This window comes from Eschrichtius robustus, chromosome 6 (genome assembly GCF_028021215.1).
Source record: "Eschrichtius robustus isolate mEscRob2 chromosome 6, mEscRob2.pri, whole genome shotgun sequence".
NCBI classification, from domain to species: domain Eukaryota; kingdom Metazoa; phylum Chordata; class Mammalia; order Artiodactyla; family Eschrichtiidae; genus Eschrichtius; species Eschrichtius robustus.
In genome coordinates this window covers 131,138,720-131,165,587 of record NC_090829.1, presented here as the reverse complement: position 1 = coordinate 131,165,587, position 26,868 = coordinate 131,138,720, and the positions used below count along the sequence as shown (strand labels likewise).

At 39.8% G+C, this 26,868-nt stretch overlaps 1 protein-coding gene across 1 annotated transcript in view; it reads right to left on the bottom strand.

Moving 5' to 3' along the window:
• Nucleotides 1-26,632, bottom strand: part of MAP3K7CL (MAP3K7 C-terminal like) — a 38,701-nt gene extending 12,069 nt beyond the window's left edge. Inside the window, exons 1-4 of the mRNA XM_068545727.1 lie at nt 26,551-26,632; nt 24,438-24,546; nt 11,304-11,365; nt 1,076-1,191 (exon numbers count right to left, since the gene is read on the bottom strand). Coding sequence (XP_068401828.1) covers nt 1,076-1,191; nt 11,304-11,365; nt 24,438-24,507 — 248 coding nt within the window. The 5' untranslated portion in view covers nt 24,508-24,546; nt 26,551-26,632. The remainder of the gene's footprint in view (nt 1-1,075; nt 1,192-11,303; nt 11,366-24,437; nt 24,547-26,550) is intronic.
• Between the last annotated feature and the right edge of the window lie 236 nt (nt 26,633-26,868).

The following is a 26,868-nucleotide window of genomic DNA, read 5'->3' as shown; positions in this document are numbered from 1 at the left end:
CACGAATTTCATAAATCTCTCAAAACAAAATATATTTCATTTATATTCATTTAAAAATTAAGTTTTATATAAATATAAATACAAAGTATAAATATTGATATAAATATGGAGTGATACCATGTATCACTCCAGTAAGAAGAAGGGAAGAAGCAGAAACTTACAGACTCACAGTATGTTTGGATTATGTGTCACTCATTCAACAAAAATTTATTCAGTATCTACATGCCATGCACTGTGCTAGGCTTCAGAAATATGATGGTGAGAGACACCTGACTATCCTCCCTTTTATGACACTTACCACTTAGCAGGAGATGCAAATATTCATCAAAAGATCTCCCTAATAAACGTGTAAGTACAAACTGACCAGTGCTATGATGCTTTGAAAGTATGAAAGAATGGGGATCACTGGGTGGACATCAGCAGAACTTAGTGCAATCAAAAGGAGGAGAATTCTGAAGCATAAAGTTATGAGTAAGTAAAGTGATAGTGCTTTAATTAATAGAACTGCCTAATTCCCTATAGCAGAACTGTAATGGTAATAGAAGCTATCAAGATAAAAACTTACTGGACTATTGGGCTATAAAATGTAGTTAGGCAACTAATCCATTTACATTATTCCAAAGAGACATCACAGTGGCTTCTTTACTTGATGTGGGTACTCCACCATTCAAGCATTAATTAAAATTCACCCCAAGACAAAGTGCTCTGGGGCCTTTGGGCACATTCACATGGAACATAATGTGGCTCGAGGTGGTATTTTGGTATCTTTAATTTCCTGAACTAAAGAATGCTTATTAAAAAATTAAATTTGAGTAGGAAGCACTCCTGTGGTTCCTCTCACTACTCTGTAAAGCATTTCATCTAGCACAGTTGCATTTGGATCACTTCTAGAATCAAACATGACATGCATGTAACCTCTGAACCATAGAATGTCAGTTCTCCTCCCGGTATGTCTCCCTCCCTCTTGCTCCCATGCTCAGCCTTTTCCTCCCCTGCCGTTCCCAGTCCACGACCCCTGGTCCATGACCAGCAGTCAGTATTCAGGGCTGAGGGTGCGCAGGGGGACAGTACTTACTTTCTTTCCTCAAGCAGGGCGATTTCCTTTTTGACCTCACGGTATTCTTCTGCTATCTGGCAGTGCTGTTTGAACACCTGCATGGATTCCATGGAGTCGTGACAAGGCGGCAGAGGCTTCACAAACAACAACAAGAAGAAATCAGTCCATTTCCTTGTGGCAGAATAAATTACCAACCATCCTGCTCTACTGATGTTCTTTAGAAGGAGAGTTTTTGCATGAGAATAGCACTGTCCATCCACGTTGGACAGAGTTCAGCTGATTCTACTTGACTGCAAATAGAGAAGCGGTCTGATCCTCCCCACATGCATCTTCCAGTGTTATTCCGGGGCATTCTCAGGCCCAAGCCAGAGCCATGAGACCCATTACAGGTCAGTTACCTGGCATGAGCTGGAGGAAAAATAAGTTCCCTAATAATTCTGTACTTCTCCCCAGAAATCTTAAACTCTGCTTTAGAGAATTAGTGATGGGGAAATAGTTCAGTTGTCTGTTTCAATCCCCCCTTGTTTTCTGTTCCTGTAGCTCTATCACATCTTGTAGAGTGGAGGAGCCCTACAAGAAAGGAATCCAATGAACTTATTTATAAACAAAAATAGTCACAGATATAGAAAACAAACTTATGGTTACGAGGGGAGAATGGGGGGGTGGGTAAATTGGGAGATTGGGATTGAGATATACACACTACTATATATAAAATAGATAACTAATAAGGACCTACTGTATAGCACAGGGAGCTCTACTCAATACTCTGTAATGACCTATATGAGAAAAGAATCCAAAAAAGCGTGGATATATTTGTATATGTATAACTGATTCACTTTGCTGGACACCTGAAACTAACACAACATTGTAAATCAACTATACTCCACTAAAAATTATTTTTAAAAAAAAAGAAAAAAGAAAGGAATCCAAACTGAAAAAATGATGCTGGCCTGGAAATAATGCTTGCAAGAATTAGCAAAGCGTATGAAAGACCAAACCCCAAATAAAACGATGCTTATAAAGTGTGTGGCCAAAGAGAACAAGGCTTCCTGTCTTTGCTTCTCTCCCATCCATGAGGGAAACAAAGGCCAGCATGCAAGCCTTTCTAACCGAAACATGTTGAAAATCTTCTTTCCAGAAATTATTTTTAAAGAACTAGCTTTTCCTGAGTTTGTAATCCTTAGTTCTAATTAGTGGCACATTATTAAAAGCATTACTTGGAGAAATACTAGCTAATAGTCTTTTAAAGAGCTTTTTAATCACCTTTTTCAATTATTTATAGAAAAATGTTATATAATATCTGAGAAATATGACTTAATTGTTAAATAGTTCTTCTGTCTAATCCTCTCTTCACAATAGTCTTTATATGTAAACTATGTGTCTGACTAGGTCATAGTCTCACTAATTTTATATTAGTAAATGAGAACTAATGAATTTCTTACTACTTGCTCCTCTCACAATATATTCTTCAAGGACACAGATTTCTTTGGGTGTCATATTTAGTGACCTCACCCAGGATGCAAAAGAAATTCTAGAAAGTTCTACAAAATTCTATAAAATCTGATTGATAAATAAGATGACCCTTCCTATTTATCATGAAGCCTCTGAGTAGAGATCTTCTAAAGGAAATAAAATTTGAAATAGACTTGCATGAAATTAACCTTTATGTGGAACATCTGTTGTGTTCTAATCCATGGAAATTCATCTAATAATTATATTATGTAGCATCTTTCCCTACTGCCCCATGAACACATTCACAGCATAAACTCAGCCTGTTGGAGCCATTATCTCTTTCTATAGTGAAATAAATTAAAAAGTAGTGCCCAGGAGTATTACAGTACAACTCACCCCAGGATATAAAGCCATTGCCAAAGGCATTCAGAACTCCTGGCTCCTCCAATCCTAGAAATCACCACCCCCTCATCAATTTTCACCTGTTACACTGGCAAATGACCAGGTATAACAGTAAGGGGAATGAAAGCAATTTACTCTGGGCACCCTCACCAAGCTGCTATTAAATCATCTGTGCCCTGTTAAAGGATTTGCATACTGGTAAGCCCCAAGACTCAATGCATCCTATTTCCTGTCCTTATGAACACTCATAAACTACACTCAGTTCAGCCCATAACTTGCCACATGGAGGTACCTGAACCACGAATTCAGCATAGTTACCTATGTGACAGCCAGAAGATTTCAGGAGTCTGTGTTTGCATGCCTAAGAGGATACAGATGAGAGCAGCCATGGAAAGGGAGAAATGCCCTTTGCTGCTATAATTTAAAAGAAAAACTGAAAATTACAGATAATAATTTTCTTAAGAAGAGAGAGTCCTCTTTTCCCCCTTGGCTTGCCAACCCACAATGCTTTTTACTAAGGGGGAAATGTTTTCATGACTTCTTTTTTTATTGGCACTATTTAATTGTGGGAAATTTGAAGATATTTTTACGTACAGGTAACATGATCATGCTAAGGGGACATTAGGATATGGAGTATTTCAGGATATATTCAGTATCCTCATATGTTCTCAGCAGGAAGATCATGCTATATGTCACAATATTTTCAAGATTGCCCACAATTAAGAAGTAGTGCCAATTTTTTAAAAAGCCAAAAATACTTAGTGTTCAGTGTTTCAGGGAGTAAAAGGATGCCAGGTGTCACTTCAGTTTCCGGCTCCTAAAAGCTCTGTCTATACCCAGCCTGACATGTAACTCAGCAGCACTACATGTTCTTCCAATTTGTATGAAAGCATTAAAGAAAAAAAATTAATTATTTTTTAAGCAAGAAGGGAAGTTATATTGCACAACACACCACAACACTGTAAAATTATCTCATTAGTTGCCAGGGGCTGGGGGTGGAGGGGAGGTAAGTAAATGAGGAATTATTATTTAATGGGTATAGAGTTTCAGTTTTGCAAGATGAAAAAGTTCTGGAGATTGGTTGCACAACAATACGAATAAAAAAAAAAAAACAATACGAATATACTTACCACTACTGAACTGTACACTTAAAATTAAGAAGATAACATTTGTGTTATGTGTTTTTACCACGAAAAAAAAAAAGTTTAATGCAAAAAAACGTATCATTAGATCCTTCTGCTGCCCCCAGCCCGTCTTCTAAGCATTGCTACCAGGATTCCCTATCTGAGACTCACTTCATTCACACCCTACCTTTCTCTCCTTCCCAAATTTCTCCCCAGGGAACTTAAAATTTCTCACCCCTTTATAATTCAAAGCCATGTACTACTAAGCCCAAACGTTGCTGGACAAATCAAAGTGCCCTCTGGTCAGCAGGACCCACTGTTCCTAGAAAGCCATTTGACATCATTGGATGTTTACTCCAGTTCAGGAAACTCATCAAAGAATTTTTTAAACACATATTGTTCTCATCCCAACAGGAATTTACCTGATATAAAAAATAGAACTACAGAGTAATGAAATGTATTGTCCTGCATGACATAGCACACTCTCATTGTTTCATGATATAATGTGGGTTTGTGTGTATGTGTGTTGTATCATAAGGTCCTCACTGAGAGTGACTCTCTCTTACCTTCTTATAAGCCCTGAAAACAGGAGAAAATATACGACAACAGGGTTCACTGAATAAAGTGTTTACCCGAGGAAATAGATTCCTAAAATTCAAGCACAAGAATCAGGTTTCCAATTTAAAATTGGAGCTACTAGTAGGCTTACATCATGTGACATTTAAAACACTGGCACCCATGAATTAATCAACTGTACATGGATTTAAGATACTATTTTATTACAAGATATTGAATATATTTCCTTGTGCTATACAGTAAATCCTTGTTTACCTATAAAACTTTTTATTTCAGTTCTCATTGCTTGATTTTGACGATTTCAGCCAAGAGATTTTCATACTTATAATCCTGTGCTGGGAATGGGCAAGCAATAAATAAACTCCATGTTGACAGTGAATTTCTTTTCTCTTCAGGAAGAGAAAGTTTCCTTGTTATTTTCTCCACAATTACCCTACATCCTCCCATGGTTTGGACACATTTATCACATGCTCTTGCTTAAAGAATGAAATATTGAATTTCAAAGAAAAGGAAGCCAAAGATATTTCATGTGAAAATGAAAAGGTAAAAGTATTCTTCAGGCACTAGGGGACAAACTCTGTAGGGTCACAGAAACAACTTTCCCGGTCCACTCAATGCCATGGTATCTGGTCTACTCACAACCCAGCCAGTTCTAAGAAGGTTAAATTAAGACCTTTCCTTAACAGTGTCTCAAGGCAACTTTGAAACACATTTTCCCAAGACACAGATTGGGGTTTGGATGAGGTCAGAGCCCAGGAGGAGGCACTTCCTCCACACCCCCTTTCTTCTATCCCCCCTCATCCTGCTACTGCCTGAGGATGGAGCTTGCAAGGGCTTTAAATTACATGGCAGTGTGAGAGAGCCGCTACTATCTCTGGTATCCACCCCAGTCATCTGGACCAATTTAACAAGATGAAGTAAGAGAGAAACCACAGGCTCCTGTTCCAAGAATGCCGGCTTGAGCCACACCATCCCATCCATCGGTTTATAGCAAAGCTCCTCCCGAAATGGACTCTGTCCTCTGGAAGGAGCCCCGTGGGAAAAGACCCAGCCAAGCATCTCTCCGCAAGAGGCAAAGCCAGCTTAAGCGTTTCCGTTTTCTACTTGGCTTCTTCAAATACTACTGGCCCCATCCATTTCAAAAATGTAAGAATTTAATTTTCCTCTCCCAGCTTCCCACACAGAAGATATATTTAGGGAGCTAAATATTCTACAGTTGCTGAGCAGACTGTATTTGTATGTATTCCTTGATTCTCAGTGTTATCTTTATTTTGGGGGCAGAATGGGGGTGTCTGGCTTAAATTTATGTTGCATTTTAATGTCGCCAAATTAACAAGCATAATTTGTTAAAACTAAATGGAAAAACACAGACAGGACTAATTGCAATATTTGAAAACTCTGTTATCAAGAACTGTAAATATTTCTTAAATATTTTAAGAATTGACATTTCTATAGTGTCTACATTATAGTCAAAGTCAGCACTAGTAATAATTATACTACACATCTTATACATTATATAAGATTGGAATGAAGGATATTTAAGTCATTTCTATCGATGTAGGCAATATTAAAGGGAACAAGAACTCGAGTGTCCCAAACGCTTCTAACAGTGCATATCCTAATGAACTGGGCTTCCCAAAAAAAAAAAAAAAAAAAAAATTAAAGGGATCAAATTAAGCTCCAAGTTATCTATATATGTTTTCTGTGTGGTCCCAGCAGCCAAAAAAACGACTGTAAGATACTTTTCAACGTGTACGTGAGAGAGAAAATGGCAGACATTTTTTCAGTGTTTTCTCTGGATGTTCAAGACTAGTGCAGTAGAATCCTAGAATGCTAAGACTCCTCCATTTTCTACCATTTTTGTTTCCCAGATAGCAAGTGATACACTGATGCAAGACCTAAAAGAAGTTTCTGGGGTGACTGCTCGGACAACAAGATACTATAGTACACAACCAAAGCTACGAAATTGTTTATTTGTGGAGGTGACATCAGTTTCTGGACTTAACCAAACTCTGTCTGAGAAAAAAGCAAGTTCAATGTGTACCACGGAGACACCTGTTACTGTCTTCTCAGAGTAGATGGGAGGACTTTAGGTGGGATTGAAGCTATTGCTCAATTTGGTTTGAAAAAATAGTCATATTGTTTTCCAAGTACCTTAGCTTAAAGAAGAGGGCATCAGCATCTCTGTTCCTAACTCAAAAATCCAAAGAGATGCTTCTCTCATTTCATTTTACACATATAAAGATACTAGTGCTTAAATATTTCATTCAGTAAACAATTTCACTAGGGAAGGAAATTAACATTAATTGAGCAATTATTTTGCCAAGCACCGTGCTCGATCTATTCATTATCACATTTAGTTCACACAACGATGTGAGATATTATGTCCACTCTGCAGGTCAGAAAAGTGAGGTTTACAGAAAGTAAATAACATGCCCCAAATCACAAAACTAGTAGGTGTGGAGCTGAGGTCCAAATTCATGCCAGCCTAATGCCCGTGCCTATGCCCCAATCACTGTCACTCCCATTACCAAGTTTATTACAATCTAGTCATCAGCATGTCCTCCACCTGATTACAAATAAAACATATTCTTCTTTCCGGGGCAACAAAGCTTAGCTTTGGATCATCTATAGGTCAAACCACAATCTCCAAAACATAACAATGTGGTTAAATTTTAAGACAAATTTGGTTCTGACCCAGACCTTGGGACTATTAAAGGATTGTGCCATCCTTCAGAAAAGGGAGGGAGGTCAATCATTACCTCCTCTTCAAACAGAAGGAAACTGAGGCCTAAAGAAGAGTAGTGATTTTTCATTCATTCTTACAAATGGACATAGAATTGTACCTCCTTTCTTTTGACTGTATGGTCTAAACTAGCTCCACCCAAACATTGCCCCTAATGGACATGAAGAATTTAGAAACCAAATTCCAGGAAAGGAATCCACACAAAATAGAACCAACCTACCACCTGCCCCTGGGCTGAGGCCTATAAAGAGATGCTCATTTTAACACCTACCTTACCCCAAGGTCTCTTGCCCAACATTTTGCATTAATAGAGACATTGAGAAAAATGTTTGTCACTGCTATTCTTGCCCAAGGCTTTTTTTGGCTTCTGTGAAAATAGATGCCCCACAAATTACATGCTTAAACATGTCCACATTCTTGGCAAAGCAACCGAAAAATCTTGGGGGTCAAATTGGTGATAGCGTATCTACCAAACAGATACTTTATAGCTGCATTTTATAAACTATGAAAGAACGTGTAATGGATATCAGAAAGTCAGAATAGATTTTACTAGGTTGTTCTATAACCACATTATGGCAACTGCGCAAGCCAGAAACCAAAAACTCTCCACCTATCAACATAATTTAAGCGGGCCATAGGTTCCACCAAAGCTGTAAAGAGATGAAGGCTACCTAGATTCAGAATCAGAGATCTAGTCTGAATTAGCAAATTTATGTAGACCAAAATTTGACCTCATATTTCTCATCCCTAAAGTGGAGACATAATAGTTAGCTTACACAATTGTTGCAGGGATCAAATGAGGTCATTTGTGTGGAAACCCCCCTTGCCTAGCGGTACTCAATATGCATGGGTAAGATTTAAATCTGAGGGTATTCAGAGAGTAAGGCTGGCAATAATCAGCTGGCATCAATTATTTTTCACTGGGCACATTTATAAGGCTCTAGCAGAGATAAGTAAGAGTCAGTTCATCTTCAAGCAAATAGTGACAACCACAAGGCACTTCATATGCCTTTGTAACCTAACTTTTATTTTTCTGTAGAGGATTATGATGGTTGGTTAAATGCCAAGAGCCATTATTATGTGATAAAAGCACACCGGACCGACTGTAAAGACAGCCTGCTCCGTGGAATGGATTGTTCCTTTCATACATAAAGCATTTTCATTGCTTTCAATAGAGACTTCCTGCTGCAGAATGTCTTAAGTTTATATGCTTATGCTAAGCATGGAAACAAGAGTCTGCTTTTAGATGTAGCTTTCTGTGATATCTTTCCCCTCCCAATCCCTTCCATCTTATATTTTAGTTACTCACACCCTGGAGTGTAGAATAAACATAACTGACAACAGCCCTAGACAGAGGCAACCCTAACCAAATGGCTTGACCACTGGTAAATGTTTATAACAAACTCAATCATATCATTCAGCCAAAAACCAAGCCCTTACTTAAATGCTTTTAGTTGTAGTGCTGGGAATGTCCTCTCTGTTCATGAAGAGGCAAAGCAATACCATATTTTAGGGTGGGGGAGTTGGGGGTATCATAACCCCTGAGTCTGAAATCAGCTTCTCAACTGACTAATTCATTAAGGATCAATGAAGATGAAATAGTCTCATTAGATTAAAATAATTAAGTAGACTTAATTTCTAATATATGTCAAATGGAATTAAAGCTATGAAATTCAAAGGGATCTTGCGATGCTTTAACAGAAAAATTATCTGGATAATTGCCAGGGGTGCTATGAATCCTGGGAAGAATGATCCACGAGCCAGGGAAGACCATTAATGTTCCCAAAGGAAGAAAACTGTCAGCACAAGAAAGTAGAATTAATGATCCATAATAGTGGTGGGGGAATGTGAATCTAAACATGCTTTCCCTCTTCTATTTTCAAAATGCATTAACTCCTTATTTTCAGCTGACTCCTAAGATAATAAAATAGCTTTGCGGTGACAGTAAAATAAAGGAGAAAAACTGTGACTAGGAAGAAAATATAGTTATTATTTTGCAATCCCAACTACACCATGAGCAGCACACACAGTCCATCAGTGAGGACAGAACCCAAGCAAGGAAGGTTGTACGTCGCGTAAGCACGCCAGGCGGAAAAGCAGAGGAACAGCTGAGTCGCCCTCCATGGTGAGAAGAAGAGAGATTGGGGGATATGTTTAGACAGCAGGAACCAGAGAGCTGGGTTGAAGACCCTGCATGGGGGACGGGAGAGGAAGGAGATACGATGGCTGATAGCAGCAGAGGAAATTTTAGAGGAGAACAGAGCTGTCTTTTGGCAGCTGCAAGGTCATTAGTATAACCTCCTGAACAGTCTTCCATAATCTCTACATTACTGATATTGCTCTGCTGGCAGGCTTTCTGTCTGAGGGCTGTGACGATGCCCAGGACTGTGCAGAGATGAGATAAGAGCTCCTCCAAGAGGTCTGGTCACACCTGAGTTGTGTTGGATAGATTTTCAGGGGACCACCCAAGCAGTGGCGCACCAGCTCTTCAGACCCAACCTAGTCGCTTCCAGGTTTTAATTCAGTGCACTGGGCACAGAGACAAGAACTGGAGCCAAAAAAAAAAAGGACTCTATCTTGGGTTGCGTAAGGGCTCATTCTTGGTTCTTCCCACCTCTGTCAAGGGCTGTTCTGGTCCAGGGGTCCCAAACTCAAATGACTTCAGGACACCAAGCGCACCCACAAATGGGAAGTGCTACCAAGTGTAAGACAAGAGGAAACATCAGTTGGGAACTGGAGGTGGCAGACCCCTCCTAAAGGCTTTCAGAACCAGTATTTAGAGAAAAAAGTGGTGACTAAGCAAATATCTGTGCACAGGATTCAAGACCCCTATTAGACTGGTCTAAATGTGACAGCAAAGTGAAGTACCCAGGCGAATATTTGACCCAAGGCCAATATCCAGGTATTTTAGGCAGAGCCTCTTCCTAAAGCCATCTTTTCTGGAACCACCATATATCACCTAAAGAAAATTAAAGTGTCATAAATTAGCTTCTTTCAAATAATTCTGGTGTATTAAAATGAGATATCTTTGATAGGTCATCCATAGACTACACACACAAAATATTTTTCTCATAGGTCAAACCAGACAGTATTCAGAAGGCTTAACTTAAAATAATTACATTCTATTACAAATTGTCAGAAAACTGGGGAGAGGGTGAGCGTGGAGTAGAGAAAGGAAGATTATTCTGAAGTCTCGCCACACATGACAAGTGTCCCCTATAGTTTATCACTAAATCACTAATCCAAAATGGGCCAAAACTGCAACAGCCCAGAAACATCCACAGCCAAGGAGAGCAGGGACCAGCCCTGTCCTCAGGCTCCAAAACTCCTTAAAAGTAGGAGCTTACACCCTAAGTTCTTTTTTTAAAATTAATTAATTAATTAATTTAATTTTGGCTGCATTGGGTCTTCGTTGCTGCACGAGGGCTTTTCTCTCTAGTTGTGGCGAGCGGGGGCTACTCTTCGTTGCAGTGTGCAGGCTTCTCATTGTGGTGGTGTCTCTTGTTGCGGAGCATGGGCTCTAGGCATGCGGGCTTCCGTAGTTGTGGCACGTGGGCTCAGTAGTTGTGGCTCGCGGGCTCTAGAGCACAGGCTCAGTAGTTGTGGCACACGGGCTTGGTTGCTCTGCAGCATGTGGGATCTTCCCAGACCAGGGCTCAAACCCGTGTCCCCTGCATTGGCAGGTGGATTCTTAACCACTGTGCCACCAGGGAAGTCCCCTAAGTTCTTGCTATTCTCGTGCGATAGCCACATAAACAGATAGGGGCATTACCTGAGGGCTTCATGACCTTGAAACCCTAGAAATGCAAACCTTGATGACGTGAAATGTCCCCCACTCTGTCTCCAGGTCAGTCTTTCTCAATTAGGCAAAATACAGTGACTTTTCCACTCACTGTATTTTGTGAAACTAAGGAGGAAAGAGGAAAAACTGCAGAAAAATCCTTACCTGTAGCTGCTGGTCTAATTCTGGAACGACCAGAGGAATGGCATCTTCAGGAGGTGTATCATCTAAAACATGAAAATAAAATGATTCTTCACTATTAGAGCCCTTTCTCTCAGGAGAGTTTTCTTGCTGTTACCATCTTTGGACTTGCACCGTCAGTATACATCAGTTAGGGACAGAAAGAATGCAGAAGGCAATTTTGCTCATTTTTTGGTACAAACAGAAGCACAGAAGGCATAGTTGGTTTGACCAAAATTTTGCAAACAAGTATCAGAATCCTCAAATGTTCAGCCTAGTAGTTCTCCAATTAAGAAGTACTGCTTATCTTTCAAGACTCCTACGTTAGCCAAAACCAAAAAATATGATATGCAGGAAAGTGCTTTATTTAACAAGGTAATAATGAGGTGACCAGAACAACCTCACTGGGACAGAAGAACGTGTTAGTGGAAAAAAGTGTTAGTTCTGCTCTGAAAGACTCCAAGGGTGGCAAGCTTTGATGGGTTTTCCCTCGGCTCTTACCACAAACCACCACTGACAGGCAGTTGACCAGAGCTTCCTCTGGGTTACAGTGGGTGACAGGCAGTAACCCGATCAGGGTGTTTCTTCCCAATGTACCAGGCAGCAATCCCAACCCAAGGCCCATATACTGTCCTGATGCGGGAGAGCCCGCAACTCTGTCCTCAGCTGCCTTCATCTGGCTGACTGGCAATAGGCAGGTGTTGCTGGATCAAAAGAGGTGGTTCACAGAAGCATCAGAGGAAACCTGAGAGGAGTTTATCCAAATCTCTTCAAGAACATACTTCTGCTCTCCTTGCCATAGCCATAAGGCTGACCTCCTTAGACTAAAAAGATGATGAGAATTGTACCATTCAATTATTTGGCAAGGAGGAGAGTTTTTCTACTGCAGAATGTCTAACGGAATTCATGCCAATTGAATTCATATGGTAAGAAAAGGTAAGAACCTAGCTTAAGAAATAAGGTGAGTGGAGACAACTCTATTCCCCTTCTACCCCTTCATATTCAGAAGTAACCACTATCCTGATTTTAGAGGTTATCATGCATATGTATGTATTTATATTTTTATTATGTATGTATACACCCACAAACAATATAGGTAATATAGTATTACTATGCATGGATGATTTTAAACTATAAATTGAATCACATTGTAGATATCCTTCTAAAATTTGTTCTTTTCTTTTTTTGATTAACATTATGTGTTTGAGATTGAACTAAATAAACTTAGTTTTAGTTTGTTCATTTAACTGATATAGAGTATTCACTCATTCATTTATTATTGGAATGTATTTGTCCTTTTCCTATTGGTGAATATTGAGTTCCAATTTTTTGTAATAATAAATAATGCTGCAATGAAAAAAAAAAGAAAAGGAAGAAAAGTTGTGCATACATTCAGAATAAAGTGCTTCTCAAGAATAATATGATCTTGAAGTAGAGCATTTTGACCCTCACTAGGAAGTTTAAAGAGTTATGGGATCTAGAGCAGTGAGTAGCTATTGGTGTTTATTCCATTATTTTCTACAGATAAAGATAGAAGTATAGCGGTTCAGGTTGGGGTTTAACTAAGTAATTTTTGTACTAATGAAGACTGTCCTTAGAAGTTTAAAAAAAAAAAAAAAAGAACATACTGCTGACCTAGCTCTGGTACTAGAGGACAGCCCTCTTGTCAGCAGAACCTCTGTATCTGGCTCTGTGGGTCCACTGGCCATAGATTTCCAATCCTCTCCTTGTTGACAACATCTACCACAGGTATGACTACGAGAATACGATGAAATACAGGCTACACGAATAATTTCAATACCAAATCTATTTTAAATTATAAGAAAGAAAGATCATGCTTTTTATGTTCTCACTACCATAAACAAATTTATTTATAAAAACTGTTGAAGTTCTCTCTGAACCAGAAGAAGTAATACGGGCCATACACAACGCATAAGCAAGCATCCTCTCCCTACTCACTGACAGTACTATCCAGAATAAAACGCAGCACACGAGGAGCTCCTGGCTTCTAAGAGATTACGTTTCTTCAAAGGCACCGAAGATAATCACCAGAAATATCATTCAGACAAGGACAGTATTCACCTCATCCAAACACCTTCAGGGCCTCTGCTATATTTTAGTCGAGTAGTGTAATAATACTCCCACTTGAGTGGCTTCAGACAATGGCAATGGGGCACCAACTGTGAATCCATTTGTTCCTGTACCTGCCACACAATGGATGCCCCCAGGTTCACCGACGCTATGTAGCTGCAGAGAGCAAGTAGAAACAGGGAAATCTTCCCAAGACTCTCGCTGCAGGCTGGAGTGCCATCTCACAAGGAAACAAGGAGAGTCAATCCCTTGGCCCTTGGAATGCTTTCTTCTACTCGGAGGTGACAACTTCTGCCAAATACTGTGGCTTTTTCAATCCACCCCATCATTTGCAAAGAATTGGACAAAAAAACAGAAATTTTTTTTTAAAAAGACAGAAATAATCATTTGTTTCTACTGACCCTTTGGAGATAGCCTTATATAAAACCTATAGTTTCTTTATAAAATGGACTTTGGTCTAAGGTGTATTTCAATTTACTTCAATAAAATATCAATAACCCAAACATCATGATTATTTCCGCTCATTGAGTTCAAGGCTGGAACAACTTGGTACGGGTAGATGGGAACATATCATACTTTGGCATCCCAACCTTAATAGTCACAGATGAGCAGCCACTTGTTAGAAGGAGAAACCACTTCTACAAAGTACAGAGAAGATAGTACATTCTAGAATTCTAAAAGATAGCCAGGAATGGAACTCAAGGCTTCCTGGGACTTAATCCACCTTCTTCTCTGTGAAGTCACGCTCCTTCCTGCTTAATTATTAAAAAAAAAAAAAAGGAAAACAGATATTCATTTGCATTACTATAGTAAATAGCAAATATCTGGTATGACCCAGAATTAATAAAGCCCATTATAAAAATCTGTCATTATTGATAGTCACACCATGTAAAGGCATATATATATGGGACCAAGCTGATAATTTTGCAGATAAGTAAAGGCTTAAGATTAGATTCCTCGAGTTGGAAAAAAAAAAAAAGTCTAATTGATTGACATAGAAATAAACATATAATAAATATTTTAGAAAGACAAAATAAAAGCAAGAGTTTTGTTAAAGTTGATTTAATCCAAGCAGGAAATGGCATTGGAAACAAGAAAACCAAAGACAGATGTAAGCAGATGACTGAGTTTGAAAGCCAGTCCTGTATTTCACTGCTTGATGCCATCTGGTTTAGCTGGCATCCCTGCCAGCCAGAAATTTCAGTGCTTGCAAAGCTGCTTACAAAGCTGCTCCAAGTTGATGTGTGGTGTGTTTACTTTTAAACAGTGGCTGCCTTCTTTGACTGGTTTTAAAAATAGGCAAATATTCTAAAAGCAGAATGATGAATCACAGGATTGGGCCAAAAAGAAAGAAGGAAAATGACTCAGGCAGACTAGTAGCACAGCTGTTCCACAAACATTTGGCCAAATCGTTGTAAAACATTTTGACAGTGATATCAGATCGGAGTTCCTAAGAGCAGTTAAGTTTGTTTTGACAATTCCAGAAGCACAAAGTAAATTGTACAGTAGCTATGCAAGACACCCCCTTGAAAAGTCTGGCTTTTTTGAAAAAAGGAGAGTAGTTGCTAGATATGTTCATAATGTGATAAAAATCAGAATGCAAGTACTATTTTGTTAAAATTTATTTATCAATCCAATATTTATTAAATGCCTATTACATTCAAGGCAGGGACTGAGGTTCTATGCCAAACTGGCAAATCACTTTACCACATTTTTTAATGCATTAAGAAAATAATTCATAGGCTTCCTTTCCAAAATGGCACTGTGGGCTTGATGGACCAAGAAAAATGTATCCTCAGGAATTTGTTAAAGGACGAAAGATAAAGGAAAGAATGAAAGAGGAATTTTTTTTTTTTTAATAAGCAGATGTTCACTGCTTGTTTTGCAAACACAATGTGACTAAGTCAATGGTACTTAATATAGAACTTTCTGATTGGTATCCCAACCATTATGACATACCATAGTACATTTTATGATGGGCTTGTCTCAGTGTCTATTTAGCAGCTGTTGGGTTGCTTTGGTGGTTATTCTGTTTCAGATTTCCTTAAATTGTCTGCTCTGTGCTTCTCCATGAATCAGATAAGGGAGGCCCATTGGGTCTGTAATCCAAATCCTCACTGTTATTTAGTAATTATTCATCCAGAGCTCTCAGATAATGCTACAGCTGGAAGGAACTGGTGGTCATCTGGTCCCAGACTCTCAGAGCAGAGCTGAGAACAAGGGCCCCACGAAAGGAAGAGTCTCATAAGACTAAAGGGTGTCTCCCCGCCCAGGGCTCTTTTCATGCTGCCCTGTGCTTCTTCACCTTCGGCTTCATGGGTTCCCATGCACTTGTATTTCATGAGCCAGTAAAATTTTCCCCAAAACATTGGGAATCATGCCCTTAGACTGTCCAAATTTTTATTCAGCTAGTGAAGATTCCAAAACAACGACCATGTATCTTTAACATCCCTTTATGACAGAGAACATTTTAACACCAAAATTATAAGACAAATATAATCTTAGAATGCAAGTGTATCCATCATAATGGATAAATTTAGCTTTATAGACAAACACACACACACAACCTCACTGTGCTGTCCTTATTTCTTTTGCTTTACATCAGAGAGGAAAACTTCATCAGAACCAGACCAGGTCTGAGAACCAACATTTGAGAACAACTGCTCTAGACAACATCTTGACTGGACTTTGGAGTCAACTCTCTCCCCCTCCCACTGTGCCCTCCATCCTAAATATTGTACAGCTGGGTCTACGCTGGGAAACTCCAAATCCTTGGTAGAATGAGTGTCGGTTTCCACACAGAGAAGAAGACCTCAGGAGAGGGAGAAGTCACGCTCAGAGAACATCCCCAAACCTCACTCCACTCCCCAACCAGGAACTTGGAGAGGCAGCTGGCCCAGAATCCGTTCAACCCGTCTACACTTCCGGCAGTCGAAGCCGGCTTCGTGGGAATGCACCTGCGCAGTCGCAGGAGCTCTTCTCCGAGGCGGGCCCGCGCTTGGTTTAATGATCCGGGTACACTGTTTTGAAATTCTTAATAATTTTTGAAGAGCCCCAGAATGTTTGCACTGTGACACATTATGGTCCTGCCTCCAGGACAACCCCTGAGTGCTGGTCTCCTGGAGACTGTCCTTCAGGGCACCAGGGGCAAACTGACACTTAAGAGGCAAGTGAGTTGGGGCAGTGGCTGCACTGCAGAGGCTCATGAAAAACCTTTCCTGGTAACTGTTTGCCTGTGAAGGCTCCTAACCACTAAGGACAGCAGGTTGGTGCCATTTGGTAGGATGGATAAACCTGCCTTTGAATCTCTGGGTTGACCAGTTTTTAATTGGTGAATGTGGACAATCAACATAATCTCTTTGAGACTCAGTTTTCTCCTCCGCAAAATGGACGTCATATTCCCCGTCTCAGAAACTTATTAGTAAAGGAATGCATATGTCAACCATTTCGCCTAAAGCCTGGCACCTAGGAAATAATCAGTAGTAATAATGAATGCTTAATATAATCGAGTTTAAATTCCTTTTCACCATAAACTCAATCAAAGTGGTAATGGGGAGGCAAGGCACGTGTGTGTGTGTGTGTGTGTGTGTGTGTGTGCCCGCATGCGCATATGTGAGTATGTGTTTAATGATGGGGGTTAAGGGTATCTTCATCATCCGAATAATCCAAAGAGAACAGGTAGGGTCAAGATCACTGACTCTAATTACTGAGTTCTCCCCAGGCCAAGTTAAGGGAGATTTCCCTGGTGTGGCCATAACCTCAGCTCTCTTCATTTAAGTCTGAATTTTAAAAGCGTTTCTCTTTTACTTCCTTATCAAAGCACTTTCTATCTAAAATATTATTAAAAAACATTTTTTTAACTTACACATGAAAGGTCTTTGAGTACTTTCCCTTTAAATCTAAATCAAGATTCACATTTTATTTTTAGAAATAAAATAAGTGACATAAGTTTACAAATCACATTACCAATATATCAAAAAACTATTTTAAACTTTCTGGATACCTTGGGTCTTGTTAGAGCATAATATCATTTTGAAACACATCAAAAGCTTTTTTAAACTTTGCTTTCTGCTTGTTAAACATTAGAGATGCGAATCTAATACACATTGAATTTTCAGGGACCATAAAATTAAAACTATAGATATGGATATGGATAAAGGTAGAGCTTTCGTATGATACCTAGCAGATTGTCAATTGTTTATAATTAATAAAAATCACCATGTTACCTTAACCAGCACCTAAAATAGTCAGGCAAACAAGATCATACATCAAATAGACTGAATGATTTTCTCTGCATGGAGAGACCTGATTCAGTTTAAAGACAGATTTTATGTTTCTTTGAAACACTCATCTAGTCACTATTATTGTAGCTATCATTTTGTGAATCTTATTGATTTATCCTTTTGTAAGAATATTTTGACTTATTTAGCTTAAAAGCATACTCCCTCACCCAGAAACATCTGCTTCAAGATGAACTCGTTGGAAGTATATTTATTTGTCAGACACCACTAAGTAAAATTTACCTCTCCCTTTCTTCTTTCCTACTCTGTGAAAACATATCAGAACTAACTTTCCTCCATCATTTCCCAGGACCACTGGGGAGGCTATCTGCTGACAGGAACAATCATTCTTTTCTCTTATTACTTGGATCCTACCTCCAAATGGGCAATAAAGTAAAAACAGCCCCAAGGGACTGGCTTTGAATCCCTTCCCATTATTTATTAACTGCTTGATTAGAGGCAAGTTATTTAACCTCCCTTAGCCAATGTTTCCACATCTGTAAAATGGGTATAATAACATCTTCCTGCAGAGTTGTCGCCTATACTAAATTGATGAGATAGTACAAGTAAAAACACCTAGGGACTCCATAAGCATTCATTTCCTTTTTGACCTTTCTTTACAGCCTTAAGCAACAGATTCCAACCAATAAATCCAGTTGTATCTCAAAGAATCTTCACCCGATATCAGAATAACAAACTCAAAGGGGTTATAGATACTGTATTATTGATTTTATAGTATTTGATAATTAAGTTCTACTGTGGTTCTCAACTCTGTGCTCTGTAAAGGATGTAAATATAGCAGATCCCCCCCCCCACTCCCACCCCACTCTTGAGTGGTTTTCAACTTATTGTTATCAGTACATGCTGAGGCAGCCCTAAAGGTAGGGTCAGAGTTGGGACAGAATGCGACCTGGGAGAGTTCAAAGAGGCTCACCCAGCCCATGTCCCCAAATGCCATGCTTACCAAGTTGGCTGGTAGAATTCCAGTGGGAACTTTATCCCTAGACCTCCTACTGATACACAAAAATACACCCTGAGAGAGATAAAAAGGTAAACCTCGACACTTATTGCTTAGTGTGAATGAGGTTTTCCAGAGTCTTTCCCAAAAGCAAGGATTGAGACTGTGAAGAGAAGAGAGTACGGAAATTTGGGGGCCCTGAAGAGGGAGAGAGAAGTAACACCAAAAGGTACCAGAGGGAGAAAAAAGTTGAAGGAAGGGGACAATGACAAGAGACATTTCACCTGCATCACAATTTTGCTGAGAGCCAGTTTTGCACATGTATGCAGAAAGACATTCACACGATACCCGGTTAAACTAGATTCAAGGATAGCTACTTCAGCTACTCCACATAATTCCCACTGCCACACAAAACACCAGATGTGTGAGGACAAAATAGTATTACTTAAGCAGAGTGGGTCTTTAGTTTTTTTAAACTAAAGGTCTTATGATTAATTCATGCCCAGGTATGAAAAATTCTAATAGCTTGAAAAAAAAATTTTTTAAACAAATTGTTGAAAGCTACCAGCTAGGGCTGATACCAGTATCCTTGATTCTAAATAACAACCAAAAAAATTGTTTTAAAAAGCCAAGGTCTAGATTTACACAAGAATGTGCCAGATTTTGGCTCTGCTGAAGATAAAGAAAATTCTCAAGTAATTAACATCAAATCCTCACGTCTGTCTAACTCTAAATTCTCTCTAATTGGAGAAGGGCCAGTGAGTCTCTAATAACCCAAGAAGTGGGATTCCTATTTCTCTTCTGCACATTTTCTATTGAGAAAACTAACTTCATGATGGTCCCAATTTAGAAAGTCAACTTTTTGGCATTCCCAGTTTGGAGGTAATACCAGTCATATCATAGTTTATTAAAGACAAGCATTGCTGGGAAATTCCTGGCTGTCCAGTGGTTAGGGACTCCATGCTTTCACTGCCGAGAACCCGGGTTTGATCCCTCGTTGGGGAACTAAGACCCCAAGATACCGCAAGCCTCTCGGTGCAGCCAAAAAAATAAATAAATAAAATAAAATATATTCTTAAAAAAAAAAAAAAAGACAAGCGTTGCTGCCTCTGGGAGTTATGGCTAGCTAAGTGTTACTTAAGGACGGGGTCTAATGGTAGGCTAGAAATGTTGATTGTATTTTAAAAGGCTTTTTTTCCCCCTAACAACTTGCTTCCTTTATTTAAGCCCCTAGAGGTCCCTAGTCTTTTTGAAAACTTCTGGCTCATTCTGCTATCAACAATCAATGATCAATTCCCCATCTCCCAGGTCAGTCTGTCACCGAGTCCTTTCAACCCTTCCTTCCAAACGTACTCTGAATTCAATCATCCCATTCCATTCTCTAATCCAGGCTTTCATCACTTTGTCTGTGTACCATGATAAAAAGCCCCTTGCATTCTCTCATCTCCCCACGTTCTAGACTATCCCAATTGAACACTCACCATTTTCATCATATTACTCCCTTGCTCAAGAACTCTTGAAACTCTATTGCTTCTGATCAAATCCAAACTCTTTCACTGGACTTTTAAGATTGACTTGGTAACTCTAGTCTACTGCTATCTAAAATAGACGTTCTACCTAAGACTCCAGCACAATGCCCAGCTCAGAGTGGGGCCCAGTAAATGGCAGGAACTCTTCCACAGTTCAGACCTCTGTTCCAGCTGAAGAGAGTTTTAGTATTTCCTGAACAAATTGTGCTCTTCCTGACTTAGGTTTTGCTCACGTTTTCTGTTTGAAGGGAAAAGGAAGAAGAATTGTTAGAAGATGTGTAGCTTCCTTTTCTTATACCTGGCATCCAGAAGTGGCACCTTTCCTACACTACCTTTCTATACACTACCCGCCTTCAAGCCCAGGATGACTATCACATCTTCCAAGAAGCTGTTCCCATCTGCTCTGGGTGACAGATTTTTCCCCATAAGAGAGATCATATTGTACTTCTACCTTATAAAACCCATAGGAGAGATCATATTGTACTTCTCTTTGCACATATCACCAGCCTTTGGCAGAATGCTAGAAATATAGAAACTAAGTAAAGCTCAGCTAACTGATAAGAGCAGAAGCAGAGGTACCCACAATCCACCAACTGGATAATTACTCCCTAAATAATTGCAGCTCAGTTATACTATACACCCTGCCTTGACAAGAAGTAGAAGTGTGAGATGTAGGTGAAACACAAAGCTGCTTCATGGTTTATACTTTCCTTCATTTTCCAGAATCAATCATCATAAACACAGGGGCTAGCTGAGTCCTTAATTTATGTCAAGTGCTATGCTACATGTTTTATCTATATAGTGTCATTTAATTCTCACAACAACTCTGTGAGTTATTACTATACACATCTTATGAGAAACTGAAGTTCAGCAAAGTTGAGTGACTTACCCAAGATCACACAAACAGTGATGGAAATAGATCTAGAAACCACAGCTCACTGATTCCAAAGCCATATTCCCTTAACCTCTACACTAAATTGTCTCAGATAAATATGCAAAAAAAAGAAAAGAAAAGAAAAGAAACGGTCCCAACATGACCAGAGGGATAAACACCGTATTAGGCTCATAAGAAATGAACAAGTCAACATTCACAGGCAAAGACATCTCCTTTTCTCATGGACTCTGCTTACTCCTCAAGAATAAATTCAATAATAAGGAATTACTCCCTAAAAGTTTACCTTAGTTTTCCCATTTATGGTAAAAGTCTAGGATTTTTCCTTTGTTTTCCCCCTAAGTGTGTGGTCTATGGGCCACATGCAGTGGAATTCAAAAGGCATGCACAGTGTGTATGATGGCAAGTGTTGCTTGGTGTGACACTCCACACACTCCTTATTCGAGAATTCAGAGGGAGTGTCCCCAGATATCTGCAAGGCATCTTTCTGTGCACTTGTAAGCTCAGGTGCATGGGAAAATACAGATTGCTGGGCTTCAGTCCGAGCCTACTGCAGGAGGAGTGGGGCCATGGAACATATGTTTTTGATGAGTGCTCTCGGGTGATTATTTTAAGAAAGACAGAGAAACACAGAACCCCAGCTCCTGTCTTGGATTCTCTAGTTAGGTGCCCTTTCGAGAGATATGGGGACACATTGATCATTTTACAAAATTTAATTTTAGAAGGTTCTTCATAAGCCTTCAGGAGCATCTTTCTGTAGAACTAGAAGTCAGGAATTACTTGAAATAAATGACAAGCCTTATTTGAAGCTACTGTATCAAAAACTGTGAATTTCAGAAGTGGGCATTCTTGGGACATTTGAAAGAGACTGGAACAAACCAATCTAAAATGACTGATGAAAAACATGCAGGAATTCCCAGCCAGGGGCCAAGAGGGTTCAAAGGATGGTGGCAAATTAATTACAAGTTGTACATCTTGTACTTCAAGGGAGAGTCTATTCATGTAGCCCAAAGAACAAGATCCACCTCTCCATGGTTCTTTTCTGTACATAAATTAAATTTTGTTAAAATGAATATGAGGGACCAATATGTGTATTTGTGTTGCCCAAAATTATGATATAATAATATTGTTTGAAATAACCAAGCTTTATATACTAAATTTTCTCTGTAACACTGTTGATTGCGACAGGACTTGTCCTGCTCATGTGGGACATGAGCACAAGGAAGAAAATTGTACATCTTCTTTCTCCCTTGGGATTTTGGGTTTACATGTGTCTGTCTTGAGAGCTAGCCACTCAAGCACTGATTATTCCTCAAAATCTTGCATTTATGAAATGCGTAAAAACAGAAGGAGCTTTTCTTTTTTGTTTTGTTTTTAATTATAGACTCTATTTTTTAGTGCAGTTTTAGGTTTACAGATAAATTGAGCAGAAAGTACAGAGAGTTCTTACATACTCTCTTTCCCTACAAACATAGCTTCCTTTTCTTCCTAGAGATGCATGATGGGATAATGAAGAATTCAGACAGTCCAGTCTAGGGACCTGAGTTTAAATCATAACTCTGTTACTCACTAACAGTGTGGTCTCTGGACCTTGATCTCTGTCTCTGCAAACTGGAAATACTAATGCCTACATTGCATGGTTATTTTAAAGATCAGAAATAATATAAGTGAAGATCTAATGCAATGACAAATGCAATTAATGGTAGTTGTCATTTCTTAGTTGAGACAGATTGGTTTGCCTTTTGGGAGGTTTCCCCTTCATCATTGTCTTGCAGGGCAACCTTGATTGGGAATAAAATATAACAGCGGCCATGGGAAGAGTGTTGGAAGAAAAGATGATGAAGAGTCAAGGCTTCACCTCTTCCTACTCTAGAACGAATTCTCCACTGGGGGCTGCATAGTCCAGGAACCCCAGGGCAGAGGTGTCACCACCATAATCACTTGGTATAGTAAAGTCTAAATGGGTTGTGTAGTGTCAGACTTCACAGAGCCCAGATCCTTACTTTGCATTATTTTGGGGCGGAACCTGTCCCTTTTCAATCATTACTTTTTAAAGCATTCCTTCCTACAGGATCATTGTAGGAAGGAAGGACGGAAGGAAGGAAGGAAGGAAGGAAGGAAGGAAGGAAGGAAGGAAGGAAGGAAGGAAGGAAGGAAGGAAGGGAGGGAGGGAGGGAGGGGAGGGAGGGAAGAAAGGGAAGGAAGGAGGGAGTGAGGGAGGGAGGGAGGGAAGGAAGGAAGGAGGGAATCAATCCTCAGAAGATGCAAGGTTTAAATGATAATGTTGTTTAAGCATATGACTATGTGATTTTAACAGATGACATTAGACTGAAAGCAAAAGATGACACCAGTGGAAGAGATCCAAGCCTTCCCTTCCTCACTACTGTGACCTCACACCACCTGAGGTCCCCTGTCAAAGACGGTGGAACTGAGTATGTGTGTTAAGAGGTCATTGAAGGAAGCCATGACAAAGGGCTCTAAGTAGGCAGCCTCACCTCAGACCATACTATTTCAAGAAGGTCCGCCTCACCTGTCCCATTCATCACTCCCGCTGAAGTCTGTTTATTTAGCCGGAAGTGTGGGAGCACCAGTGAGAAACCAGCATTTGGAACTTAGGCTTCAGGAAATGATGCTGGAACTGGGACAGTGATATTTTTATATTACCTAGCCAACTGCCAGCTCTTAATAAACATTTCCTCATGCAGTTTTAACAATGACATAATTTGTTCTCATTAGAAATTGTTATAGCTCCATGAATTTTAAAATAAAAGAAAACTAAAATGGAAAAAGTAAAAAAATAAGAAGAGGGACTTCCCTGGTGGTCCAGTGGGTAAGACTCCGTGCTCCCAATGCAGGGGGCCCGGGTTTGATCCCTGGTGGGGGACCTAGATCCTGCATGCATGCTGCAACTAAGAAGTCCGCATGCTGCAACTAAAAATCCTCATGCTGCAAGGAAGTTCCCGCATGCCGCAACTAAGACCCAGCACAGCCTAAATAAATAAATACTTTTTAAAAAAAGAAGAAGAAGAAATGTGCTCAAACAACCAAAGGTTTGGAGATGGAAGCATCACCAGAGGCGTTTCTGGAAGCCACTCTCCAACGATGCATGATGAAGAATCACGCTCCCCATCATTGGGTCATGCCAGGCATGCATTTTTTTTTTTTGGTCGCACAACCTGCAGGATCTTAGTTCCCCGACCAGGGATCGAACCCACGCCCCCTTCAGTGGAAGCTCGGAGTCCTGACCACTGGACCGCCAGGGAAGTCCCCAGGCATGCATTTTTAAATGTCCTTTGTGGAACTAGAAAAAATGATGGTAAGAAGGCGGCAGGCAGGGGAGGCAACCCTTTCCCTCAAAGCAGAGCATACCTGAGGCATTATCGAGGCTGAAGGCAATGCGTACTGGCTTATCCGCAGGTACCCTGGCTGTGCTGATCATGTGGGCACCTGAGCCTTGGCCTTCCTCCTGGTCTTCCAGCTGTAAGGACAAGAGAGAGCCATTGTCACTTTACCCAACATTATCCCTCGAATACTCAGAGGCCTTTGGAACTTCGAGGGGAAAGTTAGTAAGCACTGCTTTCTTATTTTAAAGATATTCCTAGCTCCTAGCTTTCTTTCCCTACACCTGCCCCATTTATAATTCTTTTTCTGGCTTATAAAAAAATGTGCTTTGGAAATATATCTAGAATGAAATATAAAAGATGGGGCAAAATCTCCACCCACCTCACTTTTTTAGTATCCCTTACACTGACCAGTCCAACCCTGGCCCTTTGAGGTCTTATATAGTATTTTATTTTTAATTGAGGGGGATAAAGAAGTCTTAATAAGGCATCAGACATCTTTTCACACTCAAAAGCCTAAATTGGATCTGAATTATTGATCTGGGAGTGGTAACAAATAACTATCATGGAATTATTTCAAGAATACCAAAGACTATTTTAAAATATCCCCCAGTTATATTATGAATAGTATGTGCTTTAAATATCTGATTAACTACCTGTTAATCTACCAAACATTTCTAAGGTTGTGTGATATGAGCAAAAGACACATCCTAAAAACATCCTATTGATGATCTACATCACCTACTAAATTACCATTTAATAAACTAAGATAGAATGAATGGAAAAGCATGCTACAGATAATATGGGTTGGGGTGGGTGAAAATACATGAATATTTCTTTGTATAATAATTTAACCAAGATATTTGATAATTTTTGTTCAATGGGACTAGGAAAAGATATTATTACAAACACAGATATCTTTGTCATTTAAATCCATATATTTAACTTTTCTATTTTTAGTCATGCTTCCCCCTAAGCCCTCTACTTTCCTTCTCATGGAGACAATAAACCAAAAACTCTGAATGACATTTTAAAGAAAATGTCTCTAAAAATGGCAAAATATAAATCATCTCTTTAACCATCCTTAGCGAGATTCTGGGAACTGCTTTAGCAGGACATTTTCTCACAGCAAGGTTTCTGATTCTTTCCCATAACTTTTCTCTATCTAAAAATAGTGTCTAGAACACTGAATTTTGTCTTTACAATTATTTATAGAGCCAAAGCGAATGCATACATATATATATATATATATATATTTAGACATACATACATATGGAATCATCTTATCACCAGTATATGAAAAAAGAACATGCTTATATTAAACACCTAGTATAGCTTTGGAGAAAAACCAGCAACTGTTCATCACCCAGTTAGAATCATATTTGGCCCATTCATTTAACACTACAAGTAGCAATGAACCATAAAGCACTCCAAGTCATGTCATTCTAAGTTAGAAAAAAGTATTAATGTGAAACATTCGACTCAAGAAAAGGGTAATATAAAATCACTGTTACTTGACTCAAAATTTGCTTTATCTTAGCTCTGACATACATTTCTGTGCAGTCTCGTCTGCTTAGAATCAACCATCTCGTTAGCCACCTGTTCCTAGGGAATAGAACAGACTGTCTCAAATTTAACAAAACAGACAATAAAAAACCCCTTAAAGTTGTAGCCAAAAGGAAAACATCTTATTGTTACACCCTGTACCATCACCAAACCATTTTATCGTAACATCTGAGGATGAAAAGCTTCACTCCTCTTTTGGCTAAATCTCCCAATGCTCTCCTGCACCAGGAAATAAACCACAAGAGGCGGAAATTTGCCTCCTGGGATTTTGTAAATAGATCTCTGGCAGGGTTTCCAGCCACGGGAAATGGAATTGATCAACACAGCTAATTAGAGTCCCTCCCCTCCACACAACAGAGAACATCTGTCTGCCTCCCAAAGGATGGCGGCGGCAAAGTTGGGTGGATTTTGAGTTCCACACGGTGTCAGCCACAAGAGCCCCTGAACCAACTTGCCTTTTCATCACACCGCCGGGGGAAATGGGCCACTGATTCCTCCTCTCGGCGGTAGCAGAGCTTTGGTTAAGTTGCTGGTGCTCTGAGCGTTTAGTTGGGTTTTCACACCTGTCGCCTTACCTCACTTAGTTGAGTGTCTGCACTTGTGTAATCCAGGGCCAGCCACTGCCTTGGCCGGTCGTTGCCTTTGTGGAGCACAGACCTAGTGGCAGAGCCGGCTGCACCTGCCGCATAGCAGCCGCTGACAATCTGAGGAGCAGTGACAGCTGGGAGGGCGGCTCGCTGCTACCTGCTGTCCCCCAGACCCCGGCGTCCCACGGGGCCTCCCTGTTCCGCTTCCCTCCACGACCCCTCTCTCCTTTCCTTGTCTCTCCAACAGCCAGGATGTTGTCATGCTTCTAGAAAAAGCAAGAGCAAAAGAAATCCCTCCTCCTGTCA